Source organism: Toxotes jaculatrix, chromosome 6 (assembly GCF_017976425.1).
Source record: "Toxotes jaculatrix isolate fToxJac2 chromosome 6, fToxJac2.pri, whole genome shotgun sequence".
Taxonomy (NCBI): domain Eukaryota; kingdom Metazoa; phylum Chordata; class Actinopteri; family Toxotidae; genus Toxotes; species Toxotes jaculatrix.
Genome location: NC_054399.1, coordinates 17,316,533 through 17,343,085, shown reverse-complemented (window position 1 = coordinate 17,343,085; position 26,553 = coordinate 17,316,533). Strand labels below are relative to the sequence as shown.

Genomic DNA, 26,553 nt, shown 5'->3' with positions numbered 1-26,553 from the left:
AGCTGCAGGAAATAGAGGTTTGTTACAAAAGCATATCATTGGCTCTTACAAATTCTCACAGAAGATATGTGTACATTTGTACATTATCATTCAAGAGCCACTTCAACGCTGTCTTTTTAAAACTCAGTGATTAATATCTCTTCGTTTGGCCAGGCAGTGAGAACAGCTGGTTTTCTCTTTCCTCTTGTTTTCAGCTGAATTAACAGTCACTTCAGTCATATAGTCTCCCCTTTACTGTTTAACATAGTCATGATATCAGACAACAGCATGTAATGCTTCATCAAAGGGTGTTATTTGAAGATGCATAGTCCAGAGATCCTTGCTGAGGTAATCAAGCCAATCCTCTTAAAAGATTAAGGTTGTGGTTTTAGCAGCAATGGTAGACTGAGTGCTTTCAAAACTGTTTAGGTTCATAGATGACAAAGGGTATTAGCCATCTTGATCTGACTGTTGCTGCCTGGTTAGCTCAGTTGGTAAAGCATGAGACTCAACCTCTCAGGGTCGTGGGTTTGAATCCCACTCCGAGTGGCACCACCTCCCATGGGCTCACCACCCGTGGTGGTGCCATAGGCCTTCGGTGCATTGTGAATTGGGTGGGCTGCCCCTGCGACCTGGGCCTAGACCCAGATAAGCGGCAGATGATGACATGACATGATCTGACTGTTAAATTGAGTAATATGGGATGATACACAGTATACCAGCTTTACACCTTTGTAAATGCACCTCCAAACAAGATGTCTGTTTTTTATGTGATTTCATGTAAATAAGTTCCAGTAATGTGTGACATAATGCTTGCGAAGGGGTTCTTGACTTCTAATTAATCTAGATTGAGGAGCTGGTGCACTGTGACACGCTAACACATATTTCTCTGAGGATATATATGTGTTTGTGAATCCACAGTACCGCATCTGGCATGGCTTGTATAGCCTCTAGCAAGCAACACCTTGCTTTCACGCAGTAGCGTGTCTAAGGTTTAATGAAACCTTTTTCAAGACCTCCCACAAGAGCCTTTTGAGCAGTGAGGTTTTCCCGAGGTGCCCAAACATGTCAGCCAGACTGGTTGTTGCTGACCTAGACTACAGTACAATATGAAAAAATGGCAGCTAACTAGCCAGAACATCCCATTCTCACTCTTCAGACAGTGTGTGCGTGCCACCACTCGCCCACAAAGTTCTCACCAACTAAAGAAGCTTCCACACAGGAATATGCCTCTGAGCTTCCGCCACGCATCATAGCCATATATAGTACATGTGGCATTGTTCCAACAGGAACCAAGGTTGAGTGAGTTCAAGAGAAGCCACTGAGAGCGTATGGAGGGGTTAAAAGATTCTCCTCAATGCAAGATGGCTCATCTGTAAACTCAGAATAAATAATAAACCATTAAGAAGTGCAAAGGTGTATTTTGCCTCCTAATTCTGTATGGGCTTTGAGTATGTATCAAAGCTCATTCTTTCATGCACAATCAAAGCATTGGTCTTTTTACAAGCAGTAGGTTTACTAAGTTATCTGGATAACTTTGCTGAGTAAAATCCAGAAGGTTTTTTTGAGGGTGTTTTGTGTTTTACTCAGCAAAGTTACCCAGATAATTCAGTGAATTTGCCTCTTGGAACAAGCCCCTGAACTTGATTTGACTCATCGCTCCCCTCAAACAAATGTTTACCTCTGTGTTTATCCCTGTGATGACCACCTAATCCCACCCCCATTACTGACGTATTGATTCCCCTTTGGTTTATACTGCTTCGCTAATTGGAGAACTTTTGGGCTTTTTGCGTTTGGACTCTTGGAAAGACCAGCTGCCGCGCTCTAGTTCACCCACATAAAAACCTATTTCTCTGAGGTGATGTCATGACACGGCAGTAGAGACCTAGATTGAGGCCCCTGTGACCAAATATGGACATCGGATCTAGGGGGAGATGACATAACTACCAAACTGTGTTCACTGGCTGTCATCACAAATTAGAACTTATTTTAGTCACTTTGTTTGGATATTTGTAAGTTCCTCATGACACACTATTTTCAATAATGAAGTGATTATGTAAATGTTATTGTTTGACTAATTTACTCCTGATGAGATTAAACTTGCACGCAAACTACCACTGAGTGGAAAGAGTCGATACAACGCAGCCACAACATAAACACATAATACTACTGTGTTATTACTAAAACACTGTGTGAGAAAACAGATGGAGGGGGAAAGAAGAGATAAGAGTCAGTAGTAGAGAACGAGACTGAGTAGCAAATCTTTACATGCTGTAGAAAAAATAAATGAGTGCACATTTTGGGTGGATACCTTGAAACTTCTTTTGAATTCCTGTCATTTTGCAAGAGACAGATCACCACTGCATTTGTTCAGTGTTATAGAGAATTTAAGGTAGGAACTCACTTCCCACAATGATTTACACCTCATCCTCCTCAAACACAACAGATTGCACTGTGAGAGTGACAAGCGCTCAAAACAGTTAACCTTTCTCATTCAGATTAAGAGGTTTGTGTAGCCATGTTGCTGTAGGTCACTTTACATATTTTGGTATCCAGGCGTGACATCTGAGTTTAAGAAAATACCTCTGCCTTAGCACTTCCTGTGTTCGTGCCGTCAGTCTTTTGTTTCCCAGAGGCATCACCTTGCTTATGAACCAAGAAACCACTGGGGTATTTGTTAAAACTGGTCCAGACAGGGTCTGAATACCTTCCATGTATATGTCACCAGAGACACAATTGATAAATAACTGAAACTGAAGCTGTGGAAGCAATCACAGCCCACATATGGAGTAGCTGAAACTTAATCCAATGTAAAGCTACAGTACATGTGAAAAGAAATCATGATTTGCAATGACTCTTCAAGATACTCTTGGGAATTTCCAGAAATATCCTTTAATATGACATTGTACAGGGTCTGCTGCTACAAGGCCCAAAATAAAGGAAGAAAAATCAAAAATCCACTTTATATCATGGAACAAGCTATTATGTGTCAAGCTAGTATGTAGGACCTATTTCTGATAGATAATACTAAATTTAATTTAAGCATAAAACAGTCATGTTTTAGCCAATTTAGCTTAAAAAATGTCAGAACTAGTTTTTATACCATGTACTATTCATGTAATTGTAAAATGTAAACTCCTTTTAACATTGCTAAATTCTCACAAATTCCTAGACCTATTACAGAGGACATGACATGAGTTGGACACTTTGCAGCCCTTTGTGGCAAATACAAGTAAATGGACAGGGGGACACATACCAGTAAAAAAAAAAATCCCTATTTTCTAGTCAACCCTGCTTTGGTTAACAAGGGTGTATCTAAAGCTTACCAGTGTTACTATTATCAAGCATCTACAGCCCTGCACAAAATGAATCTTAAACATCAAACTGATGTCTGTTGATTATAACCTGACATGATATGACCTAGCCTACGGCTGTTATTGCTTAGTGAGAATGGACTGAATCATTTCCAGTGTCAGTGTTGTGAGTGGCAATGGGACTGTTTTTGTGGTTTGCTCTGTGCTGTTTTGTATTATATGGTTTTGAACTTCATTGTACTATAATTGGAATCTGTCTTAGTTCAATCATCTCTGGACTTCCCAGGAGTGCACAACTTAAGTTTGTCCAAAAACACCCTTTTCTGAATTACATCCTCCCTTTAAGTAACACACACACACACACACACACACACACACACACACACACACACACACACATACCCTGAACCCTGAGACTGTATAAGGTACGTGCACAGCAGCACACACTGCAGCTATCTATTTGTATGTTGCTGCCATCTGCTGACCATATTTTATGAGGGCCTAGGTATTCAGCAAACATCAGAGTTTAACACAGAGGACAAAAAATATTAGTTCCAAAACAAAAAATACTAGAAACTGCTAGATTTACCAAGACAGTTCATACTGACTACAGCTGACTTTGGAGCTGAAGCCATGAAATGTTTAGATGTTTTTGTATGAAAAAATGCTTTTTAGTTCAGTTAATTTATTATCCAAGCAGTCACTAATTTTCTGATAACTGAATTAACAACACCGTTGTTGAAACTTCTTTGTTAAACCAATTTCCGTGTAAAAACTGACATTTGTTTCCCAGTTGGCCTCCAACAATGTTCATAAGCCACGGTGCCACAGTCTGACAGTCCAACAGCTGCTGGCCGCTAACTAAACCCGAAGTCCATTTGAGAGAAATACATTTCCCAGAATGCTCCAGCAGCAGTGGCTATCTGAAATCGCAAACTGCGCCTGCTCGTAGGCTTGTTGTCGGAAAAATGGCGGCACTCCTGCTGCAGGAGTTAGATGGCTCCGAGATATCTAAGTTACCAAAAACAGTCCAAAATAAACTCGAGAAGATTCTTTCCGACCAGCAGTATGAAATCGATTCTTTGAAAGCACAGCTGGAACAGTTTCGAGTTGACAGCGGTAAGTTAGCATTTGCTGTTTTGCTAGTTAGCGGTGCTAAATGTTTGACTTTGCTTACCATGCAACCATGTTGGTGAAAGGAGTTAATGTAAATATCTCGACTTTGAACGTACTATTATATTTACCTTACATTGTTAATTGTTTGTTTGTTGTATATGTCAAAAATGGCTATGTTACATGTCTGTTAACCGCTTTGGCTTGGTAAAACTGCAGGCTATCGTTAGCCACAACGTGACGCTAACTAATGCTAACGTTAGCCAAGTGAACTTACTGAGCCTCCGTTAACGTAAATAGGGTTTGATTAGGATCATTTGTGTCATAAGAAAACTTCTGTTGAGCCTCCGCTGCGCTACTTCACGAAACTTGCAACATGCAGATAAAACATTAAATATTCAATCATGTCTCCTCACATAAATAAGTTATTATGGTTGGGTCTCACGGCCTAAGATGACACTGAGCAGTAAGTAACACAAGTAACTGTTCAAATGTAACGTTTGATGTTTGTGTTGTTGTTGACCTTTTTCATGCAGAGCAACATTTCTTTGAAAAAGTTAAACAACTTGCCCAGTGTCAGGAAGAATTTCTCTCCCAGACCCAAGAACATCTTAAACTCAAAGAGGAGTTTACCAACCTTGGTAAGAGTGAACTTATCGCAATATCTTATACTGACTTACTTGACTCCATTTCTCTGTGTTGTGTTAACCTACTTGATATTGAATCTGTCTTTTAGAGGAGGAACTTAAAACTGTGCGTGAGAAGAACAGAAGTCATGAGTCTGCCCAAGAGAGGTTGTCATCAGAGCAGGTAAGTGAAACAAAATCAGCTATGTTAATAATCAGTTTGTTTCAGTCATATTACTGTTTATGTGTAATCTGTGTCACTGTGTGCTGCTACCTTTTGAGAATTTGTTAGCCTGCCCCTGAGTTTGATTAACACAGACTACGCCAACTGTAGTGATGGCTTACTTGTCAGAAGTGTTTTGTAAATGTCACAGTAATGGGTAACGTCTACACTGAACTCTCTCAACTTACATGCTAATTTTAGTGCAGCTCTTCCATGTATTACAGATGTTAAGACTTGTCTACATTAGGTTACTATATTTTCCTGAAACCTCTGTCATCATAAGTAATCATTATGTAAGAGGTACATTTGGCTGTCTCGTTCTTGAACTGCCTGTTGGCATAAAATGTAAAGGACATTTTGGGAAAATTTTACATAAACAAGCACATTTTGAATTGACCTAATTTTTATAATCGACTAGTTGGTTGAACTGACCAACAATAAATTTGGCAATTTTTCAGACTCTGCTCTTCAAAGCCAAAGAGGAGCTGGAGGCAGAAAAGCGAGATCTTGTGCGGACACTGGAAAGGAGATCCTTGGAAGTGGAGCATTTAAATGGTACTGACAGTTTAACTTGTATGGACACAATTGTTTATGTTTTTGCAGTGTTTGTACATACTACACAGCACTTACCTTATTTCTGTTGCTCCATCAGATGACTTGAGACAGCTCAATGATAAGTTGGTAGAAGTCAACACCTCTAAGATGGCCCTGCAGATGAAGTTGGATGAGCTTGAAGCAGCTGAAGTCAACCTTAAAGTGAGCCATATTGTTATCTTCACATTGATTGAATACCTCAACTCCAGCTTTATCTGCGAAGGAGGTGACACTGTAAACATTTATTGCTGTCTACTGTACACATTGCCTTATAAACAAACTATTGAATGAAGTTGTGGTCGTTTGCCATTACAGTACAAGGAGAAACGTATGGAACAAGAGAAGGAGCTTCTACATGGCCAGACATCTTGGCTAAATGAGGAATTGAAGGCCAAGAGTGAGGAGCTGCTGTCTCTCTCTCGACAGAAGGGTAATGAGATCCTGGAGTTGAAATGCACCCTGGAAAATAAAGAAGATGAGGCAAGTTTCTTTTCTTTTTTCACATATACTTTTTTAACATGGTTGTAGTACAGTAGTTAAGTTTGTGAAATTACATTACATTATAGAGCCGGCTGTGATGCACAGGTCAGTACACCAGTCACGTCGCACCTAAACAGAGACAATGTCTGTGGGTACTTCTGTCCAGTACTCAGTGTATCCTGGCTGTGGGCATTTTCTGTGTGTAGAGTTAATGTTAGGATCTTCTTCAGTTTTAGATGATTGTCATCATGTCATGCTCATCTCATAATAGTTCTTTTCTTTAATCTCTGATTTCCAGTTGAACCGACTCCAAGACCAAGTGGCCAGTTTGAAGACTTCAAATGAAAACCTTCAGAAACAGAATGAGGACATGATCAGCAAACTGAAAGATGTATGTGTTTGCTGTTTCTGACAGCCTTGCTCAAGTTTTTATCTTGGCTTATTTTACACAGAAACAATTCATTTTTTCATGTATATTCTACAATGAAACAATCAGTATTGTTGCCCCCTGTGTTAAGTTTAGTAATTGTAGGTATAAGAGTAATACTGTATCTGTATTCATTCCAGGCCAAGGAACAACAAGCCATCATGGAGGAAAAGTTCAGGAACGAGTTGAATGCCAACATTAAGCTTTCCAATTTATATAAGGTATGTTCACATCTGAAAGTCAGTCTGCATGGTTCAGTAATGTACACAAACATAACATTTACCTCAGGGCACAGTAATTTCAGCTAAAGTAATGCGGCACAGCTGTGCGTTTTCTTATTTTTCATACATTGTGCTCAGAAATGAGTGGCACATATTTATGTAGTTGTAGTTTTACCCTCAGGCTTTATATTCACAATGACTGTTGTTGTGGTGACAGGGAGCAGCAGCAGATTCTGAGGCGAAAAGCGAAGAGCTGAGTCGGGCTGTGGAGGAGTTACACAAACTGCTGAAGGATGCTGGAGAAGGTGCAAAGTTACCACAGAATAACTACTTCACCCATGACCATTATTTAGTACTTGACTTCTTCTGAGAAGAGATTATAATATTATATAATATAATATATATATATATATTTTTTTGGTTTGTGGACTGACTGTTAATTTAGTTTCCCGGAGCTTTTATTCTTCAACATTTGCTTTATTTCCTCCCTCTACTACAGCCAACAAAGCCCTTGAGGAGAGGTTACAGGAGATGAATGGTGCCACAGACAAGACAGTTGCTGAACTGAGGGAGAGGATCCAGGGTCTAGAGAAAGAGCTGGACAACGCTAATGAGCTGCTGTCAAGTTCTAAACTTAGAGGTCAGTTGGTTTTATTTTAGTCCTGTTTTTGTTTTGTAAAATTGCTTTACAGTACATTTTAAAGTAAATCCACGTCAGCGATCCAGTCTTGAATTTGATAGAAGCCAACCTGAAGCCTTGTTGAGATTTTCCTTTAATAAATGACCTATGATGTGTCTGCTTTTTTCTGTCCAGGCCCTGTTGGTTCAATCTCAGTGCTTACAGAGGAGCAAATGACAACAATGTCTCCCACAGCAGCTGCTGTATCCAAGATCAAACCTGGGATGAAGTTGACTGAGGTATGTGCAGCTGAATTTCATCAACCACAAATGTAGGCTTAATTATACCTTACTAGAACTTGGAAATGGGTTGAAGGGAATGGCTTGTAAGAATTAAGCTTGATGAGATCCAGTGGACTGCCACAAACAGGTTTTCTTGTTTTACATATCTGTTTTACATCACTGAATGTAAAGTAGTCTAGTAAGGGACTATTTTCACACCAGTTGTGTTGCTTATGCTAATTGCTCAATAAACAGTATCGAACACTGAAACACCATTGCTTCGTTTCTGCTTTTGGTTTTTTTTGCATCTTATTTTGACATGAGATGTCGTCTGTATTTTCAGTTGTATACTGCCTTTGTGGAGAGCCAGGAGCAGCTGCAATTGGAACGCTTGGAGAACAAGCGAGTCAACAAGTACCTGGATGACATAGTGCAGGAAGTGGAAGCAAAAGCCCCCATCCTCAAACGGCAAAGGGATGAGCATGAGCGCATGCAGAAGTCTGTGGCTAGTCTTTCTGCCAAGCTGGAGCAGGCTGTCAAGGTGCACATTGCATGGATAATACATTTTGTGTTGCATCAGACCTTCTGTGTTTAAAGTCACTAATGAATGTTTTCACGTTCATGTATGTTTACTTCAGGAGGTGCACCGTCTGCAGAGGGAGTCTGACGAGGCTAACAAGCGCTCCTCTGTCTTGGAAAGGGACAACCAGAGGTCTGAACTGCAGCTGGCCGACATGGCTCAGCAAGTGGGTTCCCTTTCTTCTTCCATCTTAATTCTGGTTATTTTCAGAAATGCAATATATAAATGATCAAATATCTCCAAATTCTTAATTTCTAAGTCATGCTTTTTCCTTCCTGTCAGGTGCGTGTGCTGCTGATCGAGCTGGAAGAGGCTCGTGGAAACCATGTGGTTCACGAGGAGGAGGTGAGCTCTGCCGACATCAGCAGCACATCAGAAGTGATCAGCCAACATTTGGTGACCTTCCGTGGTGTGGAAGAGCTTCAGAAGCAGAACCAACGTCTTCTGGTAGCTCTCAGGGAGCTCAGTGATGCCCAAGAGAAAGAGGAGTTTGAGGCCACTGGCAACAAGTATGCTAAATTTTGTTTTCTGTCTGTTCTAACCAAATAAGTTAAGCTTTCCTAGACTGAAAACTTAAAACATATTCCCTCAAACACAACAGTTTGTTTACATTTACACAATTTGTAAATATTTTTCATTCAATATGTACTTGTTTCTCTTTCCCTAGCATTATATTATTGGTTCAGTTATTTTTAATATATTATGGTAAATTATTTGGAGATTTTGAACAGGATTATAATCATAAATCTCCTGGTCAGTGCCCTCTTAATTATTAAAAAAAGCACATGTTTGGGATACTTGGACATACATGTAAACCCTGGTCTCTTCTTGTGTGTGTGTGATATGAAGATTTGTCAGTTGCCTGATCAAGCTGAACTGTTACAGGCGTGGTGAGCTGGAGCAGAGTTTGGAGAAAGCTCAGGCTGAGATGGAGTCCCTGAGGGAGCAGCGCAACCAACAGATAAAAATGACTGAGTCCATCGTGAGGCAGAGGGACATGTATCGTGTGCTGCTGGCTCAGGCGACTGGAGTCTGCTTCCCTCAGCAAGGTAAAGCATACAAGACATAAACCAAGTGATATGTAGTTGACACAAGCTCAGATATCCTGTACACGCACAGTTAACTACTCCGGTTATGGTGCCAAGCTATTTAAAGTAGCTACATTTCAGCACTACCCCTTACACTGTGTTTTTGATTATTCTTCCCACTTGGCTGAATTTTTGAGCAATTTTTCTGAAGGTACACCACCCGATGAGTTCTCCCTGACGTCCACTCCTCGACGCTCACCTGCAGCCACTCCCACCGCAGGGACGCCCACTGCTCTCGTCTCTATGGCAGCAGAGTCTGCTGAAGCACTGGAGGCCAAGGCAGCTTTGCGACAGGTGAGTTACGCATTTGCCAGACAGCATTTAAACTGTGATATTCTCACAGTTTTTACTGCTTTTAAGTGTCCGAAGCCAATGAAAACAATTTTCTTGTTCCATGGATTCAGCTGTCCAGATTTCTGTTTATCATTGAATAACAGCAGTGTGATCAGTGGATTAGTGTTGATGGACATCGTCACCCACTGCACTCCTGAGCTTGGTTCATTTGTTTCCCTGACTGCCACTAGATGGCAGTGTGTGAACAATGAGAGATCTGCTTTTGTTTAAATTATCTATCCCTAACAAGATTCTTAGGGTTTATCATACGTTTGTTTTTTCTTATTAAAATGGTATTCTGGAGAGAGCAAGAGCTATCCCTGAGTTAATAGAAATTAAGAATGTCTGGTTTGATGTGCAGTTGCAGGAGGTGTTCTCCACCTTTAAAAAGGAGCGTGTGGAGAGTGACAAGGCACTGACAGAGCAGAATGAGAGGCTCCAGGAGCAGATCTCTGACCTCCGCTCCCAGAATGCCAAAGTATCCACCCAGCTAGAGTTTGCCTCCAAGAGGTAAGTTTGAAAAACATGAGCAGGAACAAAACTATACTGGATGTTAATTGTTTTGGGGAAGAAACTACAATTCTAATGTAACTTTTAAGTAAAACAATAGCTCACCATTGCCAGGGGAGCATAGGCCACTAAAAATGACTTCCATCTCATCAATGTCAGGTATGAGATGCTGCAGGACAATGTTGAGGGCTACAGGAAAGAAATTGCCTCCCTAAGAGAGAAAGAGCAGAAGATGGCTGCTGCCACACAGAAGCATGAGCAGACCATCCACACCTTGAATGAGGATCTGAGAGCTGCCAAAGAGAAACTCGCCATGGCAGAGGTTTGTCTTTCCACGATCCTTTTGCCTTATTTTTCATGAAGTTTGTTCCTCATTTTGTTTTCTTAGCATTTTATCATCACCGAGGGGAATGGCAGCTGTGCATTTGTGGCTGCTTAAAGAATCACAGAGCCAACTAGACCTCTTTCCTTCTGCTTCTTAGGGCCGTGCTGAGGGCCTGCGTAAGGAGAGAGACATGCTAAAGCTTGTGGAGTCCAGGCTGACTCAGGAGAAAGAAACAATCCAGAGCCAACAACAAAGCCAGAATCTGCTGCTCACCAACCTCCAGACTATTCAGGTAATTTGAGAGTGTAATTTCTCAGTCGTTTGACCCCATGCAAGAACATTTTTGTGTTCGTCACAACATTTTTGTACTTTTTTTCTGAGGCTTGTTTGTACGAGTGTTATGTCTGAAACTCTGTTAACTGTGCAAATGTGTCGCAAATCACTTGTTTCAGACTGAATACCACCTGCTCAACACATTCATGAGATTTGATCGTTAGCATAATCAGCACCCCTAAAATTGCTGTGTAAGGCTTCTTAGTTTGTGGGAAAGGTCGTACAGGCCTGCTGTCAGAACTCAGCAGACAAAAACAGAACAAAGAAACATGGTCACTTAAATCGCTTGCACATTGTTCTAGGCCACTCTGGAGCGCTCTGAGGCTGATACACGTCAGCGTCTCAACAGCCAGTTGGAGAAGCAGGAGCGGGAGATCTCCCAGCTGCAGAAGAGGCTGGAGAATGAGGTGGAACAGCGCCACCTGCTCAGCAGAAACCAAGAAGTAAGCACAGATTTAGCTGGTTTCCCATACTGATTTAAGGTAAAGGATTTTTGGCTATTTTGTTACATCCATAAGAATAGTAGGTCACATGATACCTTCAGAGATGGGGGGCCTTTCTTTTTTTGTTTAATTTTTGAAATGGCTGCCCAAGTATAAAATATTAATTTGATCATGGGTCACATGCCATCTAAGCAAGGTTCAGATCAACCTGACCCGATCCTTCCAGAACAGCAAAATCATATGTTTGCCTTTTCTAAGTTTCTGTATCCACTGTTCACACATCAACAGAAATTGGGACTTTTCTAATGTATCCACAGAAAGTGTTTTCCGGAAAGCTTAATTTTGATGGAAGATGTCTCAACTGACATGCCCTCTCTCTTGTGCCTGAAGCTAATAAAAACAAAGATCAGAAGGGCTAGAGAATTCAGTCATTTGCTCTGGGTATTTCTCAAATTTTCATGCACAGATCCAGTTGATGGAGGCAAAGAGGCAACTGGAGACACAGGTGGCTTTACACCAGAAGACCAAGGAGCTACTGAGTGCTGCCGAGTTAGAACTCAGCACCCTCAGGCTGCAGCAAGGCAGCAGCGAAGCACGTCATACCCTGAGTTCCCCCTCCACGCCCAACATCAGAGGTTAGCACAAACACACTCCCACACACACAGAGAAGTACATAACACAACCACACAAAACACATGCAAATCCATAAATGTACACACCTAAATGTATAGTATTTTCACTGGTTGTCATCAAATCCCATGACCTCAGATTTTAAGCACAACAGTTCCCAGTTGAATGCCTTTGGAAGTCAGATCCTTTTATAGTTTCTTGTAAAGTCATTGTCTGTGTAATTATTGTTCACTAAAGTGACCATTTACATGGTAGTTTACATTTTTGGGAAGGTGATAAAGTAAGTTTCTCAGATTTTACAGGTTCTGTCTTTTTTATTCTAGTTTGGCGACCCAGATTTACACTTGACCCACTTTTTTATATATATATGCTAGAATGTAATGTTCTCTTTACCTCATGTTGTTGTAACAGTTTATATGAGATAGGATCCAATAAAAAAAAAAAGCCAGTGGCATGTCTAAGTCGCATTGTGGGTTTTAAGCACACTCTTAACTATGCAGTTCTATTTTCATTAGTCCACAATCCATCCCTGCCTCTTACAATAATTCATACTAATAGCACACTTGTCAAATTGCATCACTGATTTCTGCTGCTAATTGTTCCTGCTTTCAGGCCTGCAGAGTTCAGATCAAGACAGAGAGGACCTACAGAGCCGCCTGAGGATGGCTGAAACCCAGGCCGAGGAGCTGGCAGAGAGCCTCAGGGCAGCCACCTCCAACGTGGAGCAGTACAGAGCCATGGCTCAGAGTCTGGAAGAGTCCCTGGATAAAGAGAAGCAGGTACAAAACAAACACAAACTGCCTGTCATTACTCCACCTCTCATAAATCAATTGACCGCAACCACAAAATAGTTGAAGATTAAAAATTTGTATTTGTGTAAGTATTTTGGGAGGCAGATAAACATGTGTCACAGTGATATAACAAATTAAGCAAATTACGACATTGCTTGTTAGAAACAGTCCTGCTTGATTTTTTTTTTCCCCTCACCACAAATGACATTACATTTTCTGAGTAGCTAGAACCCCAGTTTTCTTAATCACGCAGTATTTTGGGGTTAAAATAAAATGAAGTTTAAAAATGTTATGGTTATCAATTAGTTATGCATGTCTTAGCTTTTAGCTTTTGAAAACTCTTGGAAAAATATTGCACAGTGGGAAATTCTGGTGCAGCCTATTGGTGTTTAAAGTTTCTTTGTTTGCAATTTGCCTAATGACCAGGTAACAGAGCAGGCACGCTCATCCATCGAAGCCCATATGAAGGAGGCTGAGGAGCAGCACCGCAAGCTGGAAGAGAAGCTTGTGGAAGCAGAGAAAGAGAAACAAGCCTTTGAGGAGCAGAAGAAGAGAGCCCTAGCATCACTGGAGGAGCAGGTATATTAAAATCCCACATTTTTAAGCAAGTCCAAATATTGCTGAATACTTTTCTAAAAACAGAAAAGCTTATTTGGCCTCTTTGAGCACTATTTTGTTGTTTGGGTTTGGTTTCCATTATAAAAGTAAGAAAATTGTTGGTGATTTTTTTCTTTTATTGCGTATGTGTGTCTGTTAGATGAACAGTCTGAGGAGAAGTTTAAGTAGTGCCCAGGCAGATCACCAGGCGGCGCTACAGCGAGTGACAGTAGCTGAAGCCCAGCAGCAGCAGGCTGTACAAGACAACCAGGAACAAGTAAGCAGCTAATATTAATATGTGACAGAGGTTGCAATGTTATTATAATGTGTTCTTCCAGTTGCTAATCTTCCAGTGAGTCCTGACTGATCTTATTATATCAGGTGATCTGATACTGATCACAATTTGTTTCCCAAGTATCCACTATGTCTTCATGTTTGTCTTGCTCATAATTTTTCACCACATACATTTGATAATATACTCATCTATTTAAGTATTTTTAAGGGAATAGGCTATTTTACTTTGAATCAAGCCTTCATCACATCTAGTTATATTCCATTAAACACCGATTATAGGTTTCCCTTCCCTGCATACCTCTCTGAATCAAGTCATATGATCGAACACCCTATTCTGTACCTCTGACATCAGGTCAACAGCCAACAAGATGTCATGAATGATCAGACAGTCAAAACACTGTATGGGATAGAATCACCTATTGAGTCTTTTTGTTTCCGTTCCCATTTTCTAGGCTAAGCGGGCAGCAGAAGCACAAGATAAGTATGAGCGGGAGATGATGTTGCATGCAGCAGACGTGGAGGCCCTGCAGGCTGCTAAGGCTCAGGCCCTGCAGGCCGTCGAGCTCAGACACCAGCTGGAAGAGAAAGTCCAGAGGGTCAGCACTGAGCTACTGGAGGCCAGGGTCTCCTGGGAGGAGCAGGAAAAGATCCTCAAGGTTGGTATAGGTGATGGCCACGAGGTATTAGATATATTAACACTGAGTTTACAAGTGATCTTAGGCACAGTCCCAATAAAACTTACACTTTGTAAGCCTTGCAAGAACATTTATTTCAGAGTCACTTAATCACTCTATCATATTTTAAGGCGCACTGATTATTTTATCCAATCCGTTCATTTATTTTTGATAGAAGTGCTTTAGGCTTTAAATCTTTATTTCTTTCCTCAACCTATAGGAGGAGATGTCAAAGATGGAGAGTCGCCATGAGGAGTTGCAGAGGCAGAACGCCCTCCTGCATGAGCAGATCCAGACGGTGAGCAGCAAGATGGCTGACAATTTGCAGCGTGCTGCCAGTGAAAGTGCCATGAACATCTCCCTGACTGAAGAGGGCAAATCTCAAGACCAAGTCCTTGAGATTCTCAGGTAATGCATCTCAAATAACACAAAGAAATAAATCTCTCCCAGATAAAATGTATCCCAGTAAATTGTTTAAAAAAACATGCTGCAAACATTTAGCATCCCATTTCTCAGGCGTTCTGTATTTTCTGACTGATTTTGTCACCCTGATTTGCTCTACATCCAAGGTTTGTGCGGCGGGAGAAGGAGATTGCAGAATCTCGTTTTGAAGTTGCCCAAGGTGAGAGCTTGCGTTACCGTCTGAGAGTGGAGCACCTGGAACGAGAGCTGAAGGAGGTGCAGGACAGCTTGAGTGCTGCAAGGGAGAGGATGCAGGTGTGTTTTTATACACACTGACTGTCTGTCTGATACTGCCAATAATGTTTGTTTACAACAACCGCAAGATTAGATTGCTGTATATGAACATGGGCATTGACCAAGTGTCAGTTTGGCATTCAGTTCACTAGCAATTCATATTCACTGTCTACTAAAAACTAATTTTCTTCACCTTTCATTCAAGATGATTTAATTTGGAATCTCTTTTCTTGACCTTGACCCACGATGAAAGCAGGGTCAAGGACATTTTACTTGCAGAAATACACAAACTAACAAATAATTCTAACCTGGCCACTATGATTAAAACCTAGAGGCTGCCATATGTGACTAAAATGCTAATTTGACTCAGGTGACAGCAAAGACCCTGGCTCAGCACGATGAGCTGATGAAGAAGACAGAAACAATGAGTATCCTGATGGAGACCAACAAGATGCTGAGAGAGGAGAAGGAGAAGATGGAGCAGGAATTGCAGCAGACCCAAGCTAAGGTATGAGTCCCGTTCTACCGATAAATGTAGTGGTTGTGGTGTTGGATTTGATGTTCACTCCTATAGTATGTATGTATATATGTACTTGGTAAAATTCTCTTCCATCCATTCAGCTCATCTTCTGTGTGTTTCAGGTGCAAAAGCTGGAGTCAGACATCATGCCACTGCAGCAGGCTAACTCTGAGCTGAGCGAGAAGAGTGGCATGCTGCAAGCAGAGAAGAAAATACTGGAAGAGGAGATCAAGCGCTGGAAGGCTCGGACACAGGTCAGTGAAAAGACAAAATTGACAATACTGCCTATATGAAGGGCAAAATGTACCTGTCATAATTAGAAAAACCGACTGTTCTGCTTAATTTAAGCTTTTGTTGAGAGAAGTTATAAGATTTTATTTCTAATGTTCTGTCTAGTCACAGCGCTAACTTTTTTTCACGTTCTTCTAGCATTTGGTGAGTCAACAGAAGGATTCAGATCCAGAGGAATACAAGCGTCTGCACTCTGAGAAGGAGACACATCTAAAACGCATCCAGCAGCTCACTGAGGAGAGTACCAGACTTAAAGCAGAAGTAACCAGGTGAGGGATAATCAGTGACATAACTACTGAATTATTATTAAGCAGCAGATTAGCATTTTCTTTCTCTCCCTTATCCTGTTCAGTTATCCGTCTCATACCTTGCCATTCATTTTCCCAATCTCTTCATTTCTGTCTGTAGGACCAATAACTTAACAACATCCCTGCAAAGCCAGATACAGAACTTGCGTGACAATATGAGTAAGATAACAGATGAAAGAAACACACTGAAGAAAGACGTGGACACCAAGAACCAGGAAATTCAGGAAAAGGTGCGAACTATCACCCAAGTCAAGAAGATTGGACGCCGCTACAAGACTCAATATGATGAACTCAAGGTGGCACATGACAAGGTTAGAGCTCCATAGCCGTTACCCTCACAACCAGTGCATGGTTGTATTCTATGTCTAAGTCCATTGTGAAGAGTTAACTAATGCCACTTTTGCTCTGCTGGTTTAAGCATAATTTATCTTTCACTCTACGTGTCCTACAGATGGTAGCTGAGGCAGCAGCAGGTCCTTCCCAAGAAGAGGAGGCCCGTCAGGCTTCAGTTCAGGAACTTCAGAGCCTGAAAGATTCTCTGAGCCAGGCCGAAGCCAGGACCAAAGAGCTGGAGGGACAGCTGGAGAACATAAATAAGGTTAAAAATCACAGACTCTTGTTCTTCTGAGCCTTCCATCAGGGAGGCCATAATCGTGTTGCAGTGTGACCATCTTTTAAGATCCCATAGCTTGCATAGTTGCCAAAATATTCTTGAAACAGGCCGATATTGATAATGTTCATTTAATCTCTTCCATCATATATCCGTGCTATATACTCTATATGTCTCATGTCTTCCTGGTCTGCCACAGGTGGTTACAGAGCGTGAGACTGAAGCACGTAATGTCCAAGAACAGTCCTCCAGGCTGCAGACAGAGCTGACCAGGCTGAGGCAGGAGTTACAGGAAAAGGCTTCCCAGGAGGACACACTGAGGCAGCAGATGGCCGACAAGGAGGAGAGGACCAAAAAAGCCATTGTTTATGCCAAACAGAAGATCAACCAGCTCATGGGTAAGAGGGTCTCCTTTAACCACTGGGCCTCATCCTTCTGCCTGTATTGTGGTGTTGCTTGTTTGTTTTATTTGGATCTCAGAACCAACAAATTTATGTTCAGGCACCAAAGACCAGCTGCAGAAAGAGAATGATGAGCTGAAGCAGCAGCGCGAGGAACTGGAGGTTCGCGTGAGTGCTCTCAAGTCTCAATACGAAGGCCGCCTGAGTCGGCAGGAGAGAGAACTGAGAGATCTGCGAGGTCAACAGGAGAGACAAGAGCAAAGAGATGAGCCGCCTGAGGCAGGTCCTAGCAAGGTGAGAGTTTGCTTTAAATGTTTCACGAGCTATGTATTTTGCTGGTAACCTTCCCATAAACTTCCAGAGTTACATAAAAATTCAGACACTTTCAAATCGACCTTAACTTTTCAGGTTTTATTTGTACAGCTAAAGAGTATTTTCAACATAAAGAGTTTGGTAAATCTGTGTCATGGTGTGGAAAAGCTGTCCTTCCACTGGCTATACCTTGAATACATGACTGACAAATTAAATAAAAAGAATGGGGAAAATACAGTATTACAGCCCTTGGCATCTTGTTGGTCTCCATACTGATTTTCAGACCCAGGAGCAGCAGAGGAGCACAGAACAGAGACAGATCAGTCTGAAGACAACTCCAGCAGCAGACAGGGGCAGGTATGATAACCACTAAAACTGCATTTTAAAAGTTTCCACTGCAGTGATACATGGATATATAGAAATGAACCTATAGCACTGTTCCTGCACTTCTTTGATGCTCGTTAATACGCTTCTTTTGACTTGTTCAACATTTTCTTTAACTAAATGGACATTAGTAGAACCATTTTTCACCTCCTGATCTTCGCCTCTGTCAGTGCCAGCACCTCTGAACCACCAACTGCCAACATTAAGCCAACGCCTGTAGTCGCTACAGCCAGTAAGCAGCCGGTCAACCCGGGGAACAAACCCACTCCAAGAGCAAGCATCAGGCCCATGATCACCCCAGCTACTGTACCCACCCCAACGCCCACGGCTACAGTCATGCCCACCACGCAGGTGGAGACCCAGGAAGGTAAGTCTAACAGCAACAATGCAGATATGAGATATATCAGCCCAAAATGTCCCCAGAAATCTGCCTAAAGACACGGCCATTTAGTTATTAATCCCCTTAAAGCATTTACAGAGGACGTGCCCTGAAACATATCTTGATTCGAAATAATGCGGCTAGTTGCTCAGTGAAGAAGGTTTCATGCAATTTCCTGTACTTTTAACGTTCCTCCACAGCCATGCAGTCTACTGAAGGCCCTCCAGTGGAGCATGTGACCGTGTACGGTAGTGCCAGCGGTTCGGTGCGCTCTGCCAGCCCCAATGTCCAGACCACGTTAGCTAGCCCCATGTTGACTGTTCAGCAGACCCAGACGCAGGCCACGGCGTTTGTTCAGCCAACGCAGCAACAGAGCGTGACCCATACAGAGCCGGCGAATCAAGAGCCGCCACCTGTGGTCATTGAGGCAACACCTAGTTCCCAGGTGGAATGGCCTTCAACTTCTTCCACCTCCTCTGTGTTTGGCACTGGTGAGTATAGGTCATAGTAGTGTTGTGTTTTGAGGTATTGCAGATGTTTTATACAGATGTCCATTTTTTAAATTGTCTCATACAAGTTGGAGAACAAATACAGTGAAGCCCATATCACGTACCTTCTGCTACAGATAAAAGAGTAATGGAAGTGAGTTCAGGTCCACATTGCTGGTACAGAGAGGTCTGAGCTAAAAGCCATGTATTATCATCAGTTTCAGCAACACCAGGAACCTCAATGTCCAAGAGGCCGCGAGAGGAGGAGGAAAGCACCACCATGGTCACCGACACGGAGGCTACCCAGGAGGACACCTCCAGGGCTCCTATATCCAAGAAGCTGCGCATCATCCAGAGAGTGGGTCCAGAGGTGAGGAAGGGGTTACAGAGTGGAAAAATACGCACTTTCATTATTTTAATAACCTGAAACGTGTTGGTGCAGCTCTGATTGTCATGTCTTCTCATCAGGAGGAGATTCAAGCTGAGGACAGTGCTGAGGCTGAGGGGGTGGTGCCAACAGACAGTCAAGATGCTGCGGAAACAAGCCAGGTTTGCCAAAGACATAATAAGAAATTTCCAAGATGTTAAATATATTTTCATTTTCGTACACCATCATCCCAAAATCTAATCATTCTAATTATGATATTTTTATGAGATGAAAGCAAATAAATAAGGCCAGCGTTGTCAACGAGGGTCTTCACAGTAATAATGCTTTTAGCATTTCGCAATATTATCTTCAGTTTTCCTGTTAACCTTATTATCTCCATTGTACATTAATCCATTGTTTGTTTAAATGGATTTTCAGTCATATCCAGCTGTTTTCTCTTTTTCTTCGCCAGAGAGGATAAATATGGTGCAAGTTTTTCCATGTTTGTCACCTGCAATTCCAAAAACAAATCATAAGTTTTGTTTCTTCTGGTGGAGTGTTGGTCCACTGCATGTTTTTTTCCCCATAAAGCAATCTCATATACCTATAGATTATAGCCCACAGAGTCATGTCTCATGGGGAACACTGGTATTTTCATTTTAACATGCAGGAGAAATTAATGTTGCAGAATTACTGTGATATGTGTTGTTACTACATGTAGGACACTTAATGTGTGATATTAATCCTTCAGCAGTTACTAACAAAAAGAGTTTTAAACAAGTAGAATAAATGTTGTGAATGGTGTTTGTTGTTCACCCTACAGACAGAGGAGTTTCCAACACTGGAGGAAGGAGAAGACAGTGCAGCCTCCCAGTCCATGACATTGGACCAAGAGGTGGCCCTGACACAAAGTGACACCCCTGACCAGCTGTCACAGGAAGTAATCGTCATAATAACAGACACAGAGAGTGACGAGGACCAGGAAGAGGAGGACGAGGAGGAAGAAGAGCAGGTAGGAAGCAGTTTTAAAGCCAGCATATAAAGTAGCCTTAGACACCAGTCACAGAATTTGTCTTTCAAAAATGTCTGTTTCTTGCAACTAATCATTTGTCTGCTGCTCAATGTAGGACTATGATGAGGAGGAGGAGGAGGAAGATGAAGAAGAGGAGGAGGAGGAAGAAGAGGATGAGGAGGAAGACGAAGGAGGGATGGGTGAGGAAGGAGAGGAAAGTAACGAGGGGAGCGGAGAAGGCAACGAGGCTTACGAAGAAGACGACACAGAGGTTCGATTGCCTATGACACATCATGTACTCACCGTTACAACTTTGACCTTTATATACGTCCTCACCCACACATAACCCTAACCCTAACATATCCAGTACATCACGTTAACCCTTCCCACGCTTTCAGTCAGAGATTTACTTGCCCTTTCCAGCTCTCACACTCAGTTTTTCCACACAGTCTCATTTCACTGTCACCTGCATTTTACCCCCGTGTCGTAACTTTCTGTCTGCGTGCAAAGCTGTGTGTGTTGACTTAAGTTGTTTACCTTTTCACTCCAGTCGTGGTTGCACATGTTCAGTGGGATGAGACAGTGTCTGCAAATGTAGAGTTAACGGTCTTTCACTTGTGATCTGCCTTTGTGAATGTTCTTTGAAGTTGGGAATCCACAAACAACTGTTGTCCTGTGTTTTAGACATTAAGTAATAAACCGATTACTTGTGAAGGCAGTTGTCAGAAGAAAAGGGCACATACCAGCTGCAATAATGAAAGTTTAATACCAAGCAATAGAGTACAAATGTACTGCAGGTGCATCATCTGCCTGCAGTATTATTATGAGACATTTTAGGTACACCAGGAGCAGATAACAGTTCACTCAAATTATCAGTTAGTCTTAATAGTTCAATTGTTAATTTAAAGAGCACTTTTCCTGCCAACAAGTCCTCCAGCCTAAACAGCCATAAAGTTCATTTGTCCCTATCATCCCATACAACCCATAGGGGCGTCTCCTGCATTAGCAGCAGCTGGAGATGTGCCACAGAAAAAAGGATGATGATGATCTGACAGTGCTATGGTCAAAGTTCAGTTAACTTTAGGGCAAATTTACAGTGTAGGCCAAAATAAGAAGTACTTTATCAACATTGGGATAACGTGCTATGCAATCACCTGACTTCCTTATTTGCTCCCACCATGTTTACTAAAGCCAGTAGAGTGTTTTGTCACCTGAACGTAAACATTTCCTGAACAGATTGATGCCATCTCACATGACTGCTAGATGCCACTGAACAATTAAACATAACTATGGTTGTAACAAGCTGCTTGCACAAACAAACTTTTATGGGAAGTCAAATGAAATGAATCAAAATTATGTTTTGTTATTATGTGTTAAGAAGATTGGCCGGATGCAACATGATTATAATCTTCTTAAGAATGAAGTGCTTGAGTAGTGTTTCCTTTTCCAAGGAGGGGCGCTTGTTTTGTTGTTCTCTGTGCCAGAGTTGTGGTGAGGTGACCCTTCTGGTGAGGACATAAGACGATCATTTTAAATACACATGGAATAACTTTTTTTTTTTTTCTCATTTAAATTGTGCGTCAGTAAAGTTTGACAGTATATGCAGGGCTGTGTGCAGTGCCTCACAATTTAAACCAGTGAATATGGAAAGTTTTTTTTTCCCTTCTTTGAAGGGAACCTTTGTTCCATATAGGGAGAAACTGAATCATAAACTGCATCTGGTGTTCTGCCATTATATCCTGGCATCTATACTGTGTGGAAAACCTATAACCCGCTTCCGCGAATTTTACCCAACTCCTGCTCTTTTGTTTCTTTCTTTCTTTTTTTTTTTTTTTTTTTTTTTTTTGCTGCTCATCTTCACTTTTCCTCTTTTTCTCACTTTGAGAAAAATGTTTGGGGTCAAATAAAATGTTCTCTTTCATAGCACAAGTGAGACATCTCACGCATGCGATGGAAGAGAATCTGCAGAAATTAGCTTAAAGTTTTTATTTGAACTCATTTAACTTTTTAAAAATCGTTTCTCATGGTTTTCTTTCACTGGTCATTTCCTTTATAGTTTCCTTTTGTTCTTTCTTTTCTCAGGGAGCTGATGTAACAGATCCGGGCACAGAGACAGAAGAGAGTTTGGGGGCGTCTGACTCCACCCAAAGGCCTGCAGATTCCCAGACACCCAGCTGTAAGATCCAGGAAACCCTGTCAAATGCACAAACGTACATCCACCTCAGAGTCTCCACATGTACTCACAATCCCGCCGCCCAATTAGTTATCTGACACTTGACGCGATGACTGAGAAATATGTAATGTGTTGTCGTCTGTCTGAAGGGAGGATGGACACAAAGTCTCTGTTACTTTGAAAATGAAACAAATGATTCAGCTTTCTCTCAACTTTGCTCATTTTGTAGCCCTATGTAGCGAGGGGTCTTAAATGTAAAACCCAAATTGAGCACATATAGCTGTAGAGGACCCCAAGAACATATGATATTGGTTCCATTAAGAGGCAAGTCAGATTCTCAGATATAATTAGATTACACCCAGTAAAGCGTTACAGTAAAAAACAATGTGAATTAGCCAAATTATTTTTTGAAGGCTGAAAAGATATAGGCTAAAGATGCAACTTACAATGCCTGTTTTATTTTTATGCACAATGTCAAAAGTAACGTCAGTCAAAAATGTTTTTACATTTGTCCATTACATTTTTTTTAATAAAGCATTTTACACATTTTCTGTTCCAAAAAATTCCATAAATCCACCTTTTTGACCGAATTGCAATAATCACTTTTTTTCTATACCTTTTAATAACATTTTAGTCGAGGGCGGCACGATGGAGGCCTTCTCTACAGAACAACCCATCACAAGCTCTGGTACACGCATGCCCCAGTCACCACGGAGGCCAACGCAGCAGCTGCCCCCCCGCCTGAATATCCACCCCGCCCCAACATCAGAACTGGGACCACCTGCTCAGGTTCAAGTATAAATAATAAGGAAGCAAGGAATATGTTTAATAATAATTTTGGTAATCAAATAATGGCTTTAGTGATTTTTTTTTTTTTTTTTTTTTTAAACCAAAAGTCCCAAACATTTTATATACAAAAATAATGTGCAGATTAATGGATAATGAAAAGCCTTAGTATTAATATCTCTTAATGTCACTTCTATCACAGCACCGCTAAACAGCTTTTTAATATGTACTTTTACAGCGGATCCCTGTTCGTCGCCAGTCAGTGGGGAGAGTCCCTCAGCTCACTTCCGGGGTACCAGTTAGTGTTGTAAGTCACATAAGAGAATTTACAACCACTGTGTTGTTTATACAGATGTTGGTGTGAAACTTCGACTGCTGAGTTTTTGTGTGTGTGTTTGCGTCCAACGCTTTTCCGCCATTTGTTTCTCTGCAGCAGCACTTCTTTGATGATGATGACAGGATGGTTCCCAGTACTCCCACTCTGGTGGTACCACACCGCGATGGTTTTGACCAAGCCATCCAGTAAGTCTCACACACGTATACAGACAAGAGTCTGAATACCCAGGAAACATTTAATATTTCATGAGCATGTGACACCCACCATGACAATGTGATAACAACAGCGAGACACCATATTAGATCATTCATATGGTGTCTCGTTGTTATTATCACATTTCACATTATTTTTCAGAGATTTACCACAAAGCTGACATGACTTTGCCTGTACACTTTGTTGGCGTCTTCTTTCAATGCTTTTTTTTTTTTTTTTTTAACATATAACATTTTGGTTTATATTTTGAGATGTCACTAAAACTTAAAATGTCTGTACCTTTTAGATCTCTTTAAAATTTTCATACAAACCTCTACATTTTGGTCTTGGATGTACACCTTTGGAATTTTTTATTTTTTGTATCTTTTTAATATTTCTAATGTAAACAGAAAAAGAGGAGGAAAAGATACTACACTTCCTGTAACCACTATATGGCACTGGGTGACTGTTTTTGTTTGTTTATTAGTTCTCCCCAAGTGGCTGGTGTGCCTCGCTTCCGGTTTGGTCCTACAGAGGACATGCCCCAGACCAGCTCCTCCTCGCACTCTGACCTGGGACAACTCGCATCACAAGGAGGTACTTCATCGTCACGTGTTGTACTGAGTTACATTTTCTCTTAAATGACACTGAACACCCTTCCAGCTAACTGCAATGGAATGATGAGTTCTTTCACAGAATGTGAAAGCTAATAAAGCAGAGCCGTTCTTGTTTTCAGGTCTTGGTATGTATGAAAGCCCCTTGTTCCTAGCAGCTCATGAAGAAGAGTCTGGTGGACGCAGCGTTCCTACCACACCACTACAAGTTTCAGCGCCAGGTATCAGTCTCTGTTTCTGTCAGTCTGATATGAAGGGAGCAGTTCTTGTATTCATCAACATACTCAGGACATCTCAGTTTACAGTTTCTGAAAACAGTCGGCAAATTAAAACTTTGCTAAAAACCAAATCAGGGAGTGAATCGGTATCTTGTTTTCATGTCGTCGGCCTCCAGTAACAGTCTTCTCAGAGGCGGCTCAGTCTGACAACAATGACCATGCCTCCCAGTCGGTTCCCACGGTGAGCACATCCACACCAGGCTTGGTGGTGCCAGGACCAGCCAGTACCGGGGAGGAGAGAGACGATGTCTTCCTGGAGCCTGACACTGATAGGTGAGACTCACTCCTCTCTGCCCTTTGCCAGCCATTTTTATGTGCTCTCTCCCTGCTGGTGGATTTCAGACCTCTGGTCTGTGACTGCAGCATTCAGTGTTTGTAGCCATTTGAAGTCCAGTCCTTATCTGAAATTTGACCCTCCCTTTATTTACTGAAAATTATCTGGTTTTTCTACTGTTCATATCAGCAGCTGAATCAACTGTAAAAACTTTACTGACTGGAAATTAGTGTTTAGAAAAGATTCATCGTGGACTTTTGTTTTTATTTATGTTCATGTATTCACAAGGATTTTTGTGTGTGTTTGTTCCAGGCCTAGTGCTGAAGTGTCTGTGGATCCAGTGGTCTCTCAGGGAGATGTGGAGGAGCCAAGTCAGCCTTCTGACAAGGCCAGCCAACCCTCCACCAGCCAGGAGCCCTCCTCCAGCTCTGCAGGTACAGTGTAGCTTCATCACTGTGCAGCTTTTCCAGCTTTGAATGTCTGTCATGCCATTTCTCTTGTTATCTGTCTTTAGTGTTCAGTGTTCGGTTCTGATTGCCACGCTGTGTTTTTCTAGATACAAGCAGTGCTCCACCTAAACCCTCTAGACCCGGACCCAGCAGACAGCTGCAGCGCTGGCCAGAGAGCCGTGGGGGACGGATGAAGCGAGGAGGTAACATGTTTAAAAGCATACACACCTGATTCTATATTTATGAAGCTTATACTTATCATTAGTCTTCTTAAGTGAGTGGCCAGTCAGTGACATGTGGGGACACTCTGGTGGCTCAGTTTTTTAAGGCAGTGGCAATGAACCACAGAGCCCCTTGTTGAAGTCTGGTCAGGGATCTTTGTTGCATGTCATTCCCCAGCTTTCTGTGCTCTCATTTTCTGCCATCTCTCCTGCCTCTGTCTCAAAAAAGGCAAAAACGCTGAAACAAATAATTAGAAAGTCAACGGCATAAATCCAATATCACACTTGTCTGATTCTAATAAACAGGAGGCTTCCACACAGACTTTTGCGACAACACTGCCATCTTTATTACAACTAGATATGAAGTATGAAAAATCTTTGAAAACAATTCATAATATTGCTCTTTAATAATTTAATTAAATCAATAATCCCAACTAATCATGTACAACATGTTTTTGGCAGCCCTGCATGTCTGTGTCAGCAAACCTGACTTGTGCTGACCAACAGTCGTAATGTGCACACAAATCCCAGCAAAGCATTTCATTTCAATGATAAGTCATAGCATTTAATACACACTGGTGTGTTGCGATTCAGTTTAATGTCGTTAAAAATAACAGAGAACACTATCATTCTTTCAGTATGTTCATTACATTACATCATTACATACATTCACATCAGTATAGCAGGCTTTGTTTAAAACAGATTTTATATGTTAACAGGTCAGGCATTTCCTTCTCGAGGTGTACACGGGAGACGATTTGCCAGATGAAGCACTGATCAGAAAACTAGGCAACCATGACTGGAAAAACTTGTCATGCCCATTATAAACACATTATACATTTTCCAATCAGATTTCAGGTTCTGTATTCAGTCTTCATAATTGTTCACTTGTTTTGAAACCTGTTGTATTTTGCTTTGATTTTTTTTTTTTATGTACTTGTAAAGTACCTTTTACCTTATGTGCTGAAGTAATGCGTTTTATGAAG

At 41.5% G+C, this 26,553-nt stretch overlaps 1 protein-coding gene across 2 annotated transcripts; it reads left to right on the top strand.

Annotated features, from left to right (window-relative positions):
- The first annotated feature begins 4,261 nt into the window (after nt 1–4,261).
- tprb (translocated promoter region b, nuclear basket protein) lies at nt 4,262–26,422 on the top strand. 2 transcript variants are annotated; one of them, XM_041039985.1, is made up of 51 exons: nt 4,262–4,412; nt 4,943–5,047; nt 5,143–5,216; nt 5,714–5,810; nt 5,908–6,011; nt 6,165–6,329; nt 6,628–6,720; nt 6,897–6,977; nt 7,195–7,282; nt 7,477–7,617; nt 7,792–7,895; nt 8,221–8,418; nt 8,516–8,623; nt 8,740–8,966; nt 9,343–9,506; nt 9,697–9,839; nt 10,240–10,388; nt 10,548–10,710; nt 10,871–11,005; nt 11,349–11,489; nt 11,956–12,124; nt 12,732–12,898; nt 13,337–13,489; nt 13,668–13,784; nt 14,254–14,457; nt 14,696–14,883; nt 15,045–15,192; nt 15,542–15,679; nt 15,814–15,945; nt 16,121–16,251; nt 16,391–16,601; nt 16,742–16,888; nt 17,100–17,298; nt 17,402–17,595; nt 17,897–17,970; nt 18,168–18,364; nt 18,577–18,867; nt 19,083–19,234; nt 19,333–19,413; nt 20,055–20,243; nt 20,359–20,514; nt 22,326–22,419; nt 23,051–23,205; nt 23,441–23,509; nt 23,639–23,724; nt 24,219–24,328; nt 24,468–24,566; nt 24,740–24,896; nt 25,210–25,331; nt 25,454–25,549; nt 26,287–26,422. In XM_041039985.1, exons 1-51 carry the CDS (start codon nt 4,262–4,264, stop codon nt 26,334–26,336), a joined length of 7,107 nt encoding a protein of 2,368 aa, XP_040895919.1. In that variant the 3' UTR covers nt 26,337–26,422. The 2 variants fall into 2 exon arrangements, with proteins under 2 accessions (XP_040895919.1, XP_040895918.1); XM_041039984.1 differs by having other exon boundaries at nt 23,636–23,724.
- Nucleotides 26,423–26,553: the final 131 nt, after the last annotated feature.